The sequence below is a fragment of the Diorhabda sublineata genome, chromosome 6 (genome assembly GCF_026230105.1).
Source record: "Diorhabda sublineata isolate icDioSubl1.1 chromosome 6, icDioSubl1.1, whole genome shotgun sequence".
NCBI classification, from domain to species: Eukaryota; Metazoa; Arthropoda; class Insecta; order Coleoptera; family Chrysomelidae; genus Diorhabda; species Diorhabda sublineata.
The window spans coordinates 10,067,544-10,082,479 of NC_079479.1; the positions used below are offsets into that span (position 1 = coordinate 10,067,544).

At 31.2% G+C, this 14,936-nt stretch overlaps 1 protein-coding gene across 1 annotated transcript; it reads left to right on the forward strand.

Annotated features, from left to right (window-relative positions):
• The first annotated feature begins 2,160 nt into the window (after nucleotides 1-2,160).
• On the forward strand, nucleotides 2,161-10,129 carry LOC130444968 (transcriptional repressor protein YY1-like). The gene is made up of 6 exons (XM_056780370.1): nucleotides 2,161-2,800; nucleotides 5,401-5,586; nucleotides 5,648-5,870; nucleotides 6,470-6,589; nucleotides 6,648-6,763; nucleotides 7,097-10,129. The coding sequence occupies exons 1-5, from the start codon at nucleotides 2,335-2,337 to the stop codon at nucleotides 6,751-6,753; spliced, it is 1,101 nt and encodes a 366-aa protein (XP_056636348.1). The 5' UTR covers nucleotides 2,161-2,334; the 3' UTR covers nucleotides 6,754-6,763; nucleotides 7,097-10,129.
• The last annotated feature ends 4,807 nt before the right edge of the window (nucleotides 10,130-14,936 follow it).

Here is a 14,936-nt window from a genome sequence, read left to right on the forward strand (position 1 = left end):
TTTACATAATATTATTTGGTAAACCGAATGATTGAAATCTCTTATGGATAGAATCCTTTTGACACAAACAGTTTCCTCTAAATATGACAAGGATACTTCAAATAGTTTTTGGGAATAATAATTTCAGAACTTTCAAACACCCTGTAACTCGTTGGTGTATTTCGGAGAGGGATAGGGACATTTTTGAGGTTTCAAAAATGGCCCTGATATAGCAAATTTTTTTCCTCTGCAGGGTTAAGATCGTGAAAGATTATGGTATAGAGCAGGGATGGGGAAACTTTTTTCTTCGTGTGCCAATTTTTGCTAACAAAATATATGGCGGGCCAAGTTGAGACATTACATTATTTACTAAAATAAAAATATTGCCATAAATTTTTTGACTAATTTATTGTGCAATATTTAAAAATAACATTTAATTAATTGAACTTTAATTAGCTGCGAAGTAGAAAGTTGAGTGGCGCTGGTCTTTGTGGGAACATGTGACATGTGGAACTGTTTTTGTTTCTGCATGACTTCATCATAAGCCGGCTCCATTTGTGATGCTGAAATTATTAACAATAAAAAAAGGAGGTCATCTGAAAGCCTATTACGAAGACAATTTTTTCATTATTGAAAACGTTTGTCCGCACAAATAGCTTGTACCAAACATAGGCATTATTTTCTGGGTGTGGAAAACTATATTTGGGTATTGTGTCCGGGATAAGGACTTATAAAATTCCAATTTGCTGGTGTTCAAAAATAGTTGCCTCAAATGGGTAGTGCGTTCGACGACAATCGGACTTACGGGTTGTATGCCCTACGGGTACTGCCTTTACTGCCAATTCATGAGAATGTAATTTCTGATAAAAAGAAAATTGTCCTTAACTTTTGATTTGCTGGTCGCGGTATAGAGGGTAGTGTGGTATCGGTTTGTTCTTATTGCAAGTTAACGTGGGCATGGGATGGTTGACGACTTCCTCCATGACCTAACTGCACTGAATAAGCAAAGAATTTCAGTTATTTTAAAATAACAATTCATAAAAAAGATTCAATAAATTTCTACTTTGAGAAAATTTTAAAATTCTAAAATAAACTTTATATTTATTATTTTTCTTCTACTTCTTCTCTAGAACTCTTGCCCTTTCGAGCATCAGAGTATAGGGATTTTAGTTTTCGTTTTCATTTTATCCATATTTTCTTCTCTTTCCGATCCTTTTCTACTTCATTTATTTGCTGCATTGTTTTCTTCTTTATTCCTCCTTCCTCTGCTATTTGTTGCAGCCAAGGAGATCTTCGTAGGCCGAAGCGGAGGTTAAAGTTTCTTTTTGGGTTTAAGAGTGCCAATCCAGGGGATGAGAAGAATGTCTTTGGCTGTGGAATTTTTTTATTCGATGGTGTGAATCACGTATCGCGATTGTAGATCATTTGGACCATCCTGAAATGGAGTTATGTCAATATTGACATAGCCCTGTAACTTCGATGAAAGGAAATATTTTATGCGGTTAAATCCTGGTATTTTAAACTCAAGATATAACAGTTGAAAACCCTGTATAAAACAAATACTCAGCTAACGCTAAAAAGACGAATCAACCGTTGTTCAAAAATATCAAATTGGGTAAAAAATATACTTTTTAACGAATATTTTTGTCATTTTTCCATTATTCTATATATCTCAACAATTTATTAATACTAATCAATAAATTATAAACGCCTTATCTGTTTTTTTATTATTAAAATCCGTTGTCAAATCCCGAGTCCATTCTCCTGTTTTTCCTTCAAGGACATACATAAAATAACCTTTTGAAATCTTTACTTCACAATCACCACTCGTATACACTTTTTTTTCATCATACTGAAATAAGTAATTTTCAAAAATAACCGTGAAATCTGCATTTCGTCAATTCTATTATTTTGAAAATAAAAAAAAACATTTTATATGTACGTTTTTTTCTCTAATAATTATGAAGATTCATAAATTTATTTTAATTTTTTAAAATTTCTAGCATATGTGTGCTGCCACCTATTATAGAAAACTGCAATTTAAACATTTTAGGAATAAATAACTGCTGGATGAAATTTTTGAATATGTATTTTTTTCTATTCACTTGCAGATGGCGGTGAAACCGAAATATTTTAAACGTAGTAACGACATTCCGATATGTACAACTAAGCTTATGTATATGGGAACGACAGTGAAAGACGATGGTTTGCTGTGTCGTTGATCATTTCATTTTTGAAAACTAGTTTTTCATTAGAACTGGCTGGCGTTGGACAGTTTTGTTGTCCGCCATTGTTGTGTTGTGAGTGGCCATATTTGTTCGACCATCTTTTATAAACAAAATAGCAGCCATTGTGATGGCGGACCATCAAAATATCATGTGCGAAGTCGAAATTCAACCGGACATCCAAGAATGCGTTGAAATTGAGACTATTCCCGTAGATATGAGCGATGGTTGTGAAACAATCGTAGAATGCGGAGAACATATGATGTCAATGCAATCTTTAGAAGGTAGAGATCTGGGCAGAGACATTATTTTAGAAGCACAAGAAGAAATTATAGATGATTCCGGCGACCCCTTAAATATTTACGACGTACCAGTTCCCGATTCTTCCGATTTATACGTTGAATCTTCGCCGGGACCTTCTAAACGAAAAAAGACTGTAAAAAATCGTGGTGTTCTTTCTCGACGTGAAAATGAAATTTTGCTCAGTGATATGCACGTTGAAACAAAACCCCGGAAATGGGAACAAAAACAAGTTCAAATAAAAACAATGGAAGGTGAATTTTCTGTAACTATGTGGGCATCAGGTGCTAGTGACGGTAAGTCTTGTTAATCATTTTTGCAAATTTTTCACTGAATTTCCCACGTCCGAATTGATTTAGAACTTCAAGGTCACTGTGTAAGCACTATCGATTGTTTAAAACTGCTTCATTTATTAAATGAATCTCTGAAATATCATAGATAACGAAGTTGACGAAGATTCGCTTTTGTTTTGATTTGTAGCAGCCATCTCTTATAAACTAGAATCTGCCATGCTTTTAAATGGCCGATGGAAATCGTAATGGTGGGATAGTATGGCGGAATTTAAATTAAAATATCAATTTAACGATAATAATTACTAAATATACGATAGTATTGAAATTTTACATATATATATGATAAAAAATCGGAATAATATCCTTGATCCAGAGATAATTTTAATTATCTCATCTAGTTTGACAGGGCTTGTGTCAAATTTTATAATATAAGGAATGTCCCTAAGATTGATCATTTACGTAAAACTTATTATTTGGATATCTATAATATAAAATCTTCGGTCTTAGTTAATAACATTTTCCATTATTTAACACCCATTTGGTAACATTTTTTTATTTACATACCTAATTGTTCTAATTCCCTGAAAATTAAGATGAATAAATCTATATCTACATATATTTCTCATTATCAAACCTTATAGATAGTTTACAATGTATTAAACTAAAAAAATAATCACCATTCAATTTATCACAAAAGTTGTTAGTTGTCGAAAAGTTAATTTTGTTACTTTAGCTGATTTTCCAAGAACGACATTGCTAATGCTAAATTTACACAAAAAATGTACCAAAACAAATTTCTCAAAATTGCGTTTGGAGAGCCTGACGTATTTTTAATTACGTTCGCAATAATTTGATATATATTATATTGCTTGTGTATTTTGGTATTTACCATGGATAGGATGATAAAAACAATAAAAGAGAATGAACTGGAGACAATAATTGGGCACAGAAACTTAGAACCAGTAAAAATGGAAGGATTAGTGTATGCAGACGATATAGTAATAGTAGCAAATACATAGAGACCTGAGAATGTAAAACAATTGAAGTAAATCAAAAAAGAACATGGAGAATATTTAATAATACAATGAAAAAGAATAGATAGAGTGACCACTTTTGAATACCATGGAATCGTTTTCACCAAATATAGAAAAATAGATATAGAGATAGCAAATCAATTATACTATGCTCTAAATAAGACAATTTTCGGGAAAAAAGGAAATAGACGAGGACATATTAATAAAGTTATACAACAAAGTACCTACGTTAATATATGGAAGTGAAACTTGAGTAATGAACACACAGACACAGAGTAAGAAACAAATCTAGTAAGGAAGCATAAAGAGAAGAATATCACCAAGCCTAATAAGAAAAGTGACAGCAACAAAAGAAAATATTAGAAAAGTAGGAAAGGACGATCCAGGAAAACTTGGCTACAAGTGGCACAGAAAGGAGGTAGACAAAGGAAAACAATACAGCAAAGGACCAGAACAAGTGCAAAATATTCTAGAAAATAATTATTTTACTAAAGTCGACAATTATAATAGCAGAATCCATAAACCTTCTAGATGTGGATATTCTTTAAAAAATGTCACTCATGTGAAGTTATCCACGTATTTCTACCACCAATATTTTTTTACAAAATATACCAAATTTTTGCAAAAAAATGTCAATAGAGGAAACATATAATGATATTATAATAGACTACATAATTTCACACCAAAAATTGAAGATTAAGTGGATAAAACATATATTTTCTGTATATTTGAAACCCGCCTTGGTTAATTTTTTTTAATTATTCCCTAGCATCGGCGTGAGTTGAGTAATGATTAGGGAATGTTCCGGGGGTGGTATAGTCTCGATATTTTTTCCTACGTTTTTTATGGCCTTGTTAGTAAATCCTGAAAATTTCGAACAGATCCTCATCTTTTATTAATTTTTTTAATGATTTGCTTATAGCTACGTGAGCGGGGAGATAATTAGGGAATATTCCGGGGTAGTATGGTCTCACTATTTTTTTCTACCTTTTTTATGTCCTTGTTGGTCATTTCAGAAGTTTTGTTTAATTTTTTTTTTAATTATTCACTATCAGCTGTGTGATGTGTGATGATTAGGTGATGTTCTGGGGGTCGTATGGTCACAACAACCACATTTGTCATCAAGCATAAATTAGTTTCAAATTCCCTTGTTGACAACACAGAAATAATTCTATAATTTCTTATTTGATTGGGACCCGGTATACAAAATTATTTTAAGTAGATATTTGGTTCCATAGTGAGACAGTTGATAACAAATTCCAAATAACATTTTGGTAACTAATTAGCAAGCAAGTCTTCAGGAAAATTTAATTAATTTTACTGACATCTGACTTTTGAGAATTAGTAAATTTACCTGTAAACCCTACCGTTGATTTCATTGCCTGGAGCTGCTATAACACTTTAATAATTTCACTTAGTTTGGCAAATGGGGAAACAATAAACTTCTTCAAATCACAAGAACAAGTACAATTGGTCAAGTAAATTCAAGGAAAAAAAAACAGTTGTGCAATACCCTCTATTATTTTCTTTCTATCAGTATTAATGAAAAATATTTTATGTATTGTCCAGATGAAGGCTCAAATCCTGAACCAGATCCAGATTATACTGAATATATGACCGGCAAAAAAATCCCCGTTGATGGAATTCCTGGATTAGACCTATCGGACCCAAAACAATTAGCCGAGTTTGCGCGACCTGGTTTGAAGAGTCCAAGAGTTCGAAGGCCGAATCAAGATAATTCAGATAGAACAATAGGTAACTTTATTTTTGATCTATTTTATATTGCATACAATAATATACCTGTTTCGTATTTCAGCATGTCCTCACAAAGGCTGTAATAAAATGTTTAGAGATAATTCGGCAATGAGAAAACACTTACATACACATGGACCTCGTGTACATGTATGTGCAGAGTGTGGAAAAGCTTTCGTAGAATCGAGTAAACTCAAGAGACACCAATTGGTTCATACAGGTGAAAAACCTTTTCAATGTACATTCGAGGGGTGTGGCAAGAGATTCAGTTTAGATTTTAATTTAAGGTAATATGTCTATATTATGGTTATTTATGAGTACATTCATTTTTTACCACAATTATTACAGTAAGCAGATCACACTGGAGATTATTCATAGATTCATCAAAAAGTAGTTTAAAAGCAGTACTATTACACAATAGAAATACAGACCCTTCTATTCCTGTGCAGTCTCTTTGAAATAAATGTACGAAAATCTGAGGCTTGTACTTGATAAAGTATGAAAAATATTCTTGATCTACGCAGATTTTAAAATTATTGCTATTCTTTTGGGCATGCAACAAGGTTACACTAAATACTGTTGCTTTTTGTGCTTTGGAATAGTCATTATAGGTAAAGGAAATCATTAAGCTATAAAAGTCTGGCCATCCAGGAGAATTTCATCTGTACTAGTTGAATTAGTTTGTTTGGAATTTCCAATTCTCGTAATATTTGGATGAACTTTTCTCTGTTCACACTATCATAAGCTCTTTTGAAATCAACAAAAAGGATCTGTGTTATTATCTCATATTCATAATAGCCAGTTCATATGTATTCGTAAATATTTTTGATGAATAAATAAATTAAAATCTTAATGATTGAAAAAAACTATTATTTTCTCATTTTAGGACACATGTGAGGATACACACCGGTGACCGACCATACGTTTGTCCTTTTGATGGTTGTAATAAGAAATTTGCACAATCGACAAATCTCAAAAGTCACATTTTAACGCACGCCAAAGCTAAGTATGACTAGTTCAAAAAATCAGATAATTACAGATGGTACTTAAAATGTCCATTTTAGATCTAGAAATAACATGCAACGTACTTCAAATAGTATACAAATGATACAACAACCTTACGTACAGGTGGAAGTCGCCGATCCAGATTATATTGTATATGCAGACTAAAACGATATAGGCAAGTAAAATCATTTTGATATACCGTTCCTGGTTAGTTTTTGGGCGAAGAATTCGTAATAATTCTCAGAAGATTTGTCTATCATATTAATTTTTTAGATACTATACATTTCAGGTTAATAAACTTTACATTTGTAAAATGAGAATTAGCTGCGTCGAAAACTAAAAAAACAGAAAGAAATCAGCAGAAAATAAACTCAAAGTGCTTATCTATAATTTGGAATTAAATTATTTATTATCGTTGAATAAAAATTTAGTTTCATTATATTTTCAATCTGTAGTGTGTTGTTCTAATCGAATATCAAATTCACTATTATTTTTTTTTTATTTTCAGGGTTTATCAACTAGTAATTTAAGAGCTACAAACCCCCCAGTCAAGTGAATGTACCTCCGTTAGGTTAATATTTTTCTAACAATAGTGTGTTATGTTTTACGAGTTGGCGGGACTGTTTTAATTTTTAAAGCCAACTGAAAGAAATTCTCCAAAGCAAGCGTGAAGAATATATAGTGAAGTTATATTTTCACGCGATTATTGGTTATTGCGACCAATTATTGTAAATTTACTATTTTATAGTTGAAACCGCACTAATTTTTTACAGTCATTATAAATACGTAAAACATGATAAAGTAAATTGATTAAATTCAATATTGAATCTCCACATACAGTATATTTTGCAGCTCACCTGTACATTATTTTACTATTCATCATTATCTTCTAGTTTTTCATAAGTTGTGTGATATTAAATTTCATTTTCAATTTTCTCCACTTGTACAAACATTTTCTGTGAAATAGTTTATTGTGAGGTTCAAAATTCAATGAATTTTTTTGTTTGTATGAAATAATTTTTTTAAATCAATTTTCATGAAAACATTTTGGAACAATATATACCACATTCTAATAAAAAAAAAAAAGATTCTTAATACCTTATCTTAATCTTATGGTACATTATATCAATTATCGAGTTCAGAAAGGGTATTCCTGCTCATGGAAATTCACGAAACATTTATTTTATGCTCATTTAATTAATTAATTAACAATTAAAACTATGTCATTTTTTTGGCTTGAATGTTCTTCTGTGAGTACATAACATCCTTTTGGAAAAAGGGACATACCCTCAATAGGCACTGCTAGAGTATATAATTGAGGACCTTCTTTATAACCAGCAGATTTTATTTTAGAGCAATTTTAGAACATTTCTTTCTGTTGAATCATCATTTTGTTAGACACTGTCTGTTATTTAAACTGTGATAATGAAAGTAATTTTTAATCAACTATCTGCTGAGTCCGCCAATGGAGAGTGGATTGATGACATTGGAGGTGTCTTTTAGTGAATTGATTATTTTCTTGGCGAATGCTATTCAAATGTAGCAAGAGAAATCTAGGAAAATATAATATCAATACAATAAACTCCTATTAAAAAAAATTCTTAGCTCTCCAAATTTCGTTTTGGCGTCGAAAATTGTTCACATTTACAGCGGGCTAGAAACAACAGAATTTTATCAGAATGTGATCAAAACTTTCTTTAGGTGGGTTGCAAAATATACTGAAAATAGCAATTTGTATGGGCGGCATGTGCAAGTAAAAAATATGATCCTCTTACAAAAAGTTGCTGATTATTATATTGTTTTAAAATATATTTATTAAATTATACTAACTGAATATCGGTGATTTGTCAATTGTAGTGCCATATTTATAAGTATGAAACAATTAAGATAGCTTAAGATCTTCTAATATCTAGAAAGCTTATTATGTACTAGAATTGGAAGTACTTAACCCTCCGTTCCCTTTGACACATTCAGATCGATAGGATCAGTGAGGAATACATTTAAATTAGTCATTGTTATCACTTTTGTATTTTAAGAGATCTGAGATCACAGATTTTCTTGAAATTTGGTACAGGTACAGATATGTCAACTAATTTCTGAAATACAGAGCTGTAAAGTTGTCATAAATGGACCTAAACAGGAAACAAAATTATTTGAATTTTGAATGTGGAAATTTTCCTCCTATCTAAGATACAGTCTGGTATTGATGACATTTAACAGCATTTTCAATGCAATTTCCTATGATATGCACTTATCACAAAAAGTGCATATTTTAAAATTAATTCCATGAACAGCTACTAGTATTATCAAACACAAGGGAAAATATTAATCTGGGATGATAATGGCTTGTTGAAAGTATTTAAGACGTTTGTTATAATTTATTTTTTTCTGAAATTGCTACCAAAACTTGTTTCTTTTCTTTTTTACCAACAATTTTTTTTTGTAATTTCATCTCATGTATTTACATATTCTTGTAGCCTTGTAGCCTCTGGTTTCTATTCAACGCCAATTGCTTCATTTTGTTGCAAGATGCGGTTGTGATGTTTTGAAAAGACGATTTATTATCCCCCTTTTTCCTATAAATATGAATTCTCTTCATAAAACCAGTATTCGATTGATTTTATTGATTTAGCTGTCGAAATCTGAAATTTGTTGGGATTATTTAATTTTTTCTAATTTATTAAAGGTACATTGTTTGCAGTATAGGATACCTTGTATAAAGAAGTTGGGATTGCTACAAATTGACGTAAAAATATGTAAAAAATATGATAAGGATATTTCAATAATTTGAAAATTGAAAGAAAACTCGTGTTAGTAAAAAGAAAAACGAGATGCGAAGAATACCGATTGATGAGATGTAAGGAAGAACCCCGAGGAAACGATAAAAATCACAAGATATATCTTTGATATATTAATCAGTATGTTACGATTTGATTGGTGATAAAATCTGCTTCAGTAATTGGTCTAGGAAGGGGGAGGAATGCATTTAAAAAAATTGTAGCCCCGAAAATATACCGGGTGAAACGTGAATACTGAAGGAATCGAAGCAAGTAGTATAGGACTGGGGGGGCGGCGCTTTATTTTTTATATTATTTTCTATTATATGTTACAAGACACTAAAGAAAAATGAAATTTTATATAGAAATATATATTTAGTTTAGTAATCAAATATATGTTTTCCGTACGTGACCGCCCTACAAAAATTTATAAATCGACTTTTGAAATTGAAAATATCTTCGATTAGGTCAATAAATATAGGTGAAGGAAATCCAACAAATTTTGATCTAAAAAATGTTACATGTCCTAGCATTGTAAATATAAATTTGTTTGTACAAGTGACTGACTTAAAATTAAAGGAAATATTTTTATAAATATGGAAATACAGGAAAAACGTTTTTGTTTTAGTCGTTTTCAGTTAGGATTCGTTACTTCATTTTGTGATTGAATTTCAACTATAAATAATATTATTTATGTAACTTAGTTTGTAATTGTAAAATATCAGAAAGGAAATGTACATAAAATAAATAATTTTTCAATTAAATTTAGTTTTTTGTTACTTCTAATAAATTATTCTTATTTGAAGGACTAGTATCAAATACCGACCGCAGAACTAATATACTGGGATGAGTACAAGTTTATTTTTCTATTTATGACCTTTCTATTTTAGACTAACAACTCATTGGCCATTGCATGAAAACCACTTTGCAGATGATGGACAGATTCATTTTTCTATTTAGAGAACATTTTTTTAAATCTTTTGGTAAGGTCTGATTTTTTGTTATCTAATACGCTTCGGGGGTAACAAAATAAAGGTAAATGGAACCAAAGATGATAATTATATTCACAAGAACCATAGTTATTTATTATAAATAGGTAATTTGATTTTATAACGACGTATATAATCCCGGAATAATTTTTTTATGGGTTTAGTTAGAGGACGTATAGGTCCGCCGTGGTAAGTTACTGAGACGGCCTATACCCCCGCTATTGACGTTACAAGCGTTAATTCTAATATATAAAGATCTAGAACTATAAAAAGGGTTTATATCGTTTGAATATTGCAAGTATTTGTTAGTAAAATGAATATTTAATGCTCGAAGCAGTAGAAAATGTTTATAAAAAGTACAAAAAACTGACTTCGCGACGATCACAGAAAGGCGATTTCAGGATCAAAATTTTTGTGCTGAGCTTTGAAAACTTATTACTAGTGGTGATATCGAATCTGTTTAGAAGCAGTTTATCATCATATTTAATCGGTTAATTTTATTAGTACCATCTAAGACTTGTAGGGTAAATATAGAAAAAAATTTATTATAAAAAAAATAGGAGTTGACATTTCAATTCGAACTAACCATCATTATTATATTCTATAAAATCTAATTAGATTCTGTTCTTTTATCAGGGTTGTTGGGCTATGATACCGTCGTCGAAAATAACTTTTGCTACCTGACCTCTCACCAACTTTTGCAGTTAACATCTTCAGAAGTTGCTGGCTGCTCCAACTGATTCTGGGTGAGCTCTGCATAGGGTTGTTTTTTGGTTGGAATGAGGACATGTTTAAGCGGAATAAGATATATTTTAATTGGCCTTGATATAGAAAAGATATTTTTCGGTAGGTTTTTAGGAGGAGGTTACTTGGTTCAACGAAACAAACAGGTTTTGGAAAGCGTTGTATCTCTGTGGTTAGAGCTAGTATGTATAGGCTGTTGCTGCAGTGGGTGAGGCGTCAAGCCCTAAGCCCTTTCTTTGTTGTTGTTGTGGCAACAAATTTAATGTGATCGTCGTAGTCTGTTAATGGATGTCCTGCTACTGCTAATTTTTCTACTTGTTACAGGTTTTGTGTTCTTCAAAACTAGTGCTTACGAAATGTTTTGTAGTGCCCACATTAATCTTTCCAAATGAACTTAGCAATTTCTCAGGTTTCTGGCCAATTAAAAAATATGTATAATAAAAACTGGAGTGGAATTACACAAAGAATTGAGTGTAAAGAAAAGAACAACAATAATTATAATGTTTAGTCCAAATGATGATGCAAGATAAAAAAAGAAAGAAGAATTTTGGGACAAATTGGGTGAGACAATAGAAGATGCTGGAGACAGCAAACTTCTCTTCGATCCAAAACGTCTCGCTTGGGCCATGAAAGAATTTAGAAGATAGGCGAATGTAAGTATGTTGGTTTTTCCTAAAATGTGTACCAGGTACATCGGAAAGTATTAAGTTAATTGCATGCTAATAGGAAATTAAGGATGTAAAAAAATGTGACTTGGATTTTCCAAAAAAGGACAGCTTGAAATTATCAGAGTTAAAGGATTATAGTTTTATTGAGAAAATTTTTAGGGGAAATGTGTACCTGTATCATTATGAATATTTCCCAGGTCTTATTGACGCAGTTTAGGCAAAATAAATCGTATTTTCTGTATCGTATATGAAGCTTGGATCCACCATTAATTCCTGAAACGAAAAACAATCGGAACAGTGGATTGCAAAGGGCGCATCTGTTACGAAAAAGGCAAGATGGTTTCATTAGCCGGAAGAGTGATGGTGACCATTTCATGGGATAGTCGTGGGATTGTATTCACTATCTTCAAAAAGGTAGAACAATAACAGGAGAGTAATACGCACAATTGCTTGATAAGGTAAAGGTAAAAATTGCAAGGAAATACGCGCATTTGATGCAAAAGAAAGTACTCTTCCATTAAGTCAACGCAAGATTTAAAAAGAATAATTTTTTTCTATTTTACCCTACCATTTAGGAACTTATTAAAAATAGAAAGTAAAAAATCTTCAGCAGTAATACATCATTATATAATATGTACAGATAAAAATCAAAATATATCCTATGTACAATATAAATTTTACAAAATAAAAGTAGAACCTAACCAACGGACAATTTGCAATCTTTATAGGAATTATTTTTTTCGAAATAACTGGTACAAATGAACAGATATTAAAAATTGGTTAAATGTGTACAGAGTACAAGATATGCCAAAAGCTTTTTGAATATTAAAAATTTTCAGTTAAGTTCATTTACTTTATTGAGGTTATAATTCTTTTAGTCATTTTGTAAAAATTTGGGAAGTGGAAAAATGAAATCGTGAAGTTTCTAACTCTTAAAACGCATAGTGTTGCAATTAGCAACCAAATTATTTTTCTACGTGTTAAATAATAAACCTCAGAAAGTTTTATAATTTGGATGAATAGAGGACAAAAAAATACTCTAGTTCCTCCTTATGAAAGCGACGACATTTGCCTTAAGGATAGTGATGATATAGACTATGATTATAATTCAGAATCTGATCAATTAGAATTATCTAATAATGAAAGTGTTGAAAATATTAAAAAAAAAGAAATCAAGCAGCAAAAGAAAGTAAAATTACGATATGAATGGAAACGAGTAAATAAGGAAGATAGCCCAAGGGACACACCAGTTTGGTTACATAAAATGGAGAAAGAGAAGTTTATTAACCAATAACGTATTTTGAGGAACTGAGAAATATCAGAGTTATACCAATACAACAACTTTCATATCTTAATGAACAGATTGTCTCCTTCAAGGGGGCGCCCCAACCCCAAAAATTTCATGAGTTATGTGATGTCACTGGTCTGATCTAAAATTTGGAATTTTACACCAGAAAAACTGAGCCCAATTCTAGTTCAAATGTGATTTGTGATAATTGGTCTCTTTTGTTCTAGGTACAGTTCAAATAGATTTCCTGGTCTTACTTTCCCAGCTGACGAAGACATGACAAAAAAAGGGACGTGGTGTGTAGAGAACGAAACAATAAAAGGAGTTGAACCTAAGGGCTGTAAATTGGATAGATAATAATAACTAATATTCATATAATATCTTCTTTTTGATAAAAAAATTTAAAGTTATAATTTATGGGAGGAGTGGATTTAGTAGATGGTTTATCTTATAGAATAAAATTATATCAAAGAAATATGACTTTCGACGATTCTTTCAGTTTTTGGATTTAGCTGGTTACGTTTTAAGAGCAAATAATTTCAAAAAACAAGAAACCATGGATCTACTTTCCTTCAAATTATTAATTGCTGAGAATTTATGCAATATAAATAAATCCTTGGTAGACCAAGCAGTTAAGAAAAAGAAAAGTCCAGCAAAACCATCGCCTGAGATGGAAATAAGTAGAAATGGTGTTGGCCACTTTCCACGACTTAAAAGAAAATCGTCGAAGATGCAAGAAACCAGGACACAACTTTACTGAATTTGACGCCAATAGGTTTTCTGTTTTTCGATAGACTATATGGTATTTGAGAAGTTAACCCCCTTTTTTTGTCTGCATATGTCACATATTCCAACAGGACTGGTATTATAAAGAAACAAAAATAACTACCACGATTTTTGCCCAAACCCATGTATTTTCAGGCAGTTTACTATATTAAATAATTTTCTGGAAAGCTCAAGTGTTCAATAAGAATCTAGATATACTCATATTAACATTTTGTGTTTGATAATTAGACAGGTTATACAAAAAAAATTTTTAGCTCAGAAAATGATATAGTTTATTGTAATAATATTGGTGGCCTTCTAATGAACTTGGGACTCTCAAGGTACAAAGCTGAAGAATGGAGATCTTTTATGGACAGCTCTAAGCGAAATTTAAAATGCCTATTGCTCATTTAACTAAATTAAAAGAGGAGTATCAAAACGAGGATCTTGTTTTATAAAAACTTAAGTACTCGGAGCACCAATGGGCTATATGTGTCGATTTAAAAATGGAGAACTTTCTATTAGGTCAACAGAGTGGGTACACTAAATTTCCATGCTTTATATGTTTATGGGACAGCATGGCAAAGAAAGATTACTGTATCAAGAAAGATTGGCCTTTGAGAAATAACATGACGGTTGGCAAACAAAATATTATAAACCCACCTTTAGTTTCTGGAGATAAGATTATTTTGCCTCCATTGTACTTCAAATTAGGACTTATGAAGCAATTTGTTATGGCGTTAGATAAAACTGGTTGCTGGGATGAGCATATGATGGCAGATAACTATTGGACTATTACACGGGAATGTCCTGAAGACATCCACCACGGAAAATCTAAAAAGAGGTGCTTCTAATCTATAAAATAATGAGTAATTTAATGTATTTAAATGTTTAGAATTAAATTTTCTTTGGTTTTTTTAATAAATTTATTAAATGCTTTTTTATTTATTTATCCTTGCGAAATCTCGAAAATTACACGTAGCATTAAAAAAGTAAGTATCAATTTTTTATCAGGGTACCGAACGTACTTGAAATCTGTTTTACTTTTAGCGGCACCAAAGTCATTGTTATGTGTTATACATTCAAAATGTCACCGAAAAATATAATTCCTATAAAT

What these genes read in the sequence shown, in the direction of transcription:
- LOC130444968 (XM_056780370.1), top strand. Translation starts at nt 2,335, where the DNA reads ATGGCGGACCATCAAAATATCATGTGCGAAGTCGAAATTCAACCGGAC. An exon ending in TAATTCAGATAGAACAATAG is followed by an intron (nt 5,587 to 5,647) that starts GTAACTTTATTT and finishes TTCGTATTTCAG; the next exon opens with CATGTCCTCACAAAGGCTGT. An exon ending in TTAACGCACGCCAAAGCTAA is followed by an intron (nt 6,590 to 6,647) that starts GTATGACTAGTT and finishes TGTCCATTTTAG; the next exon opens with ATCTAGAAATAACATGCAAC.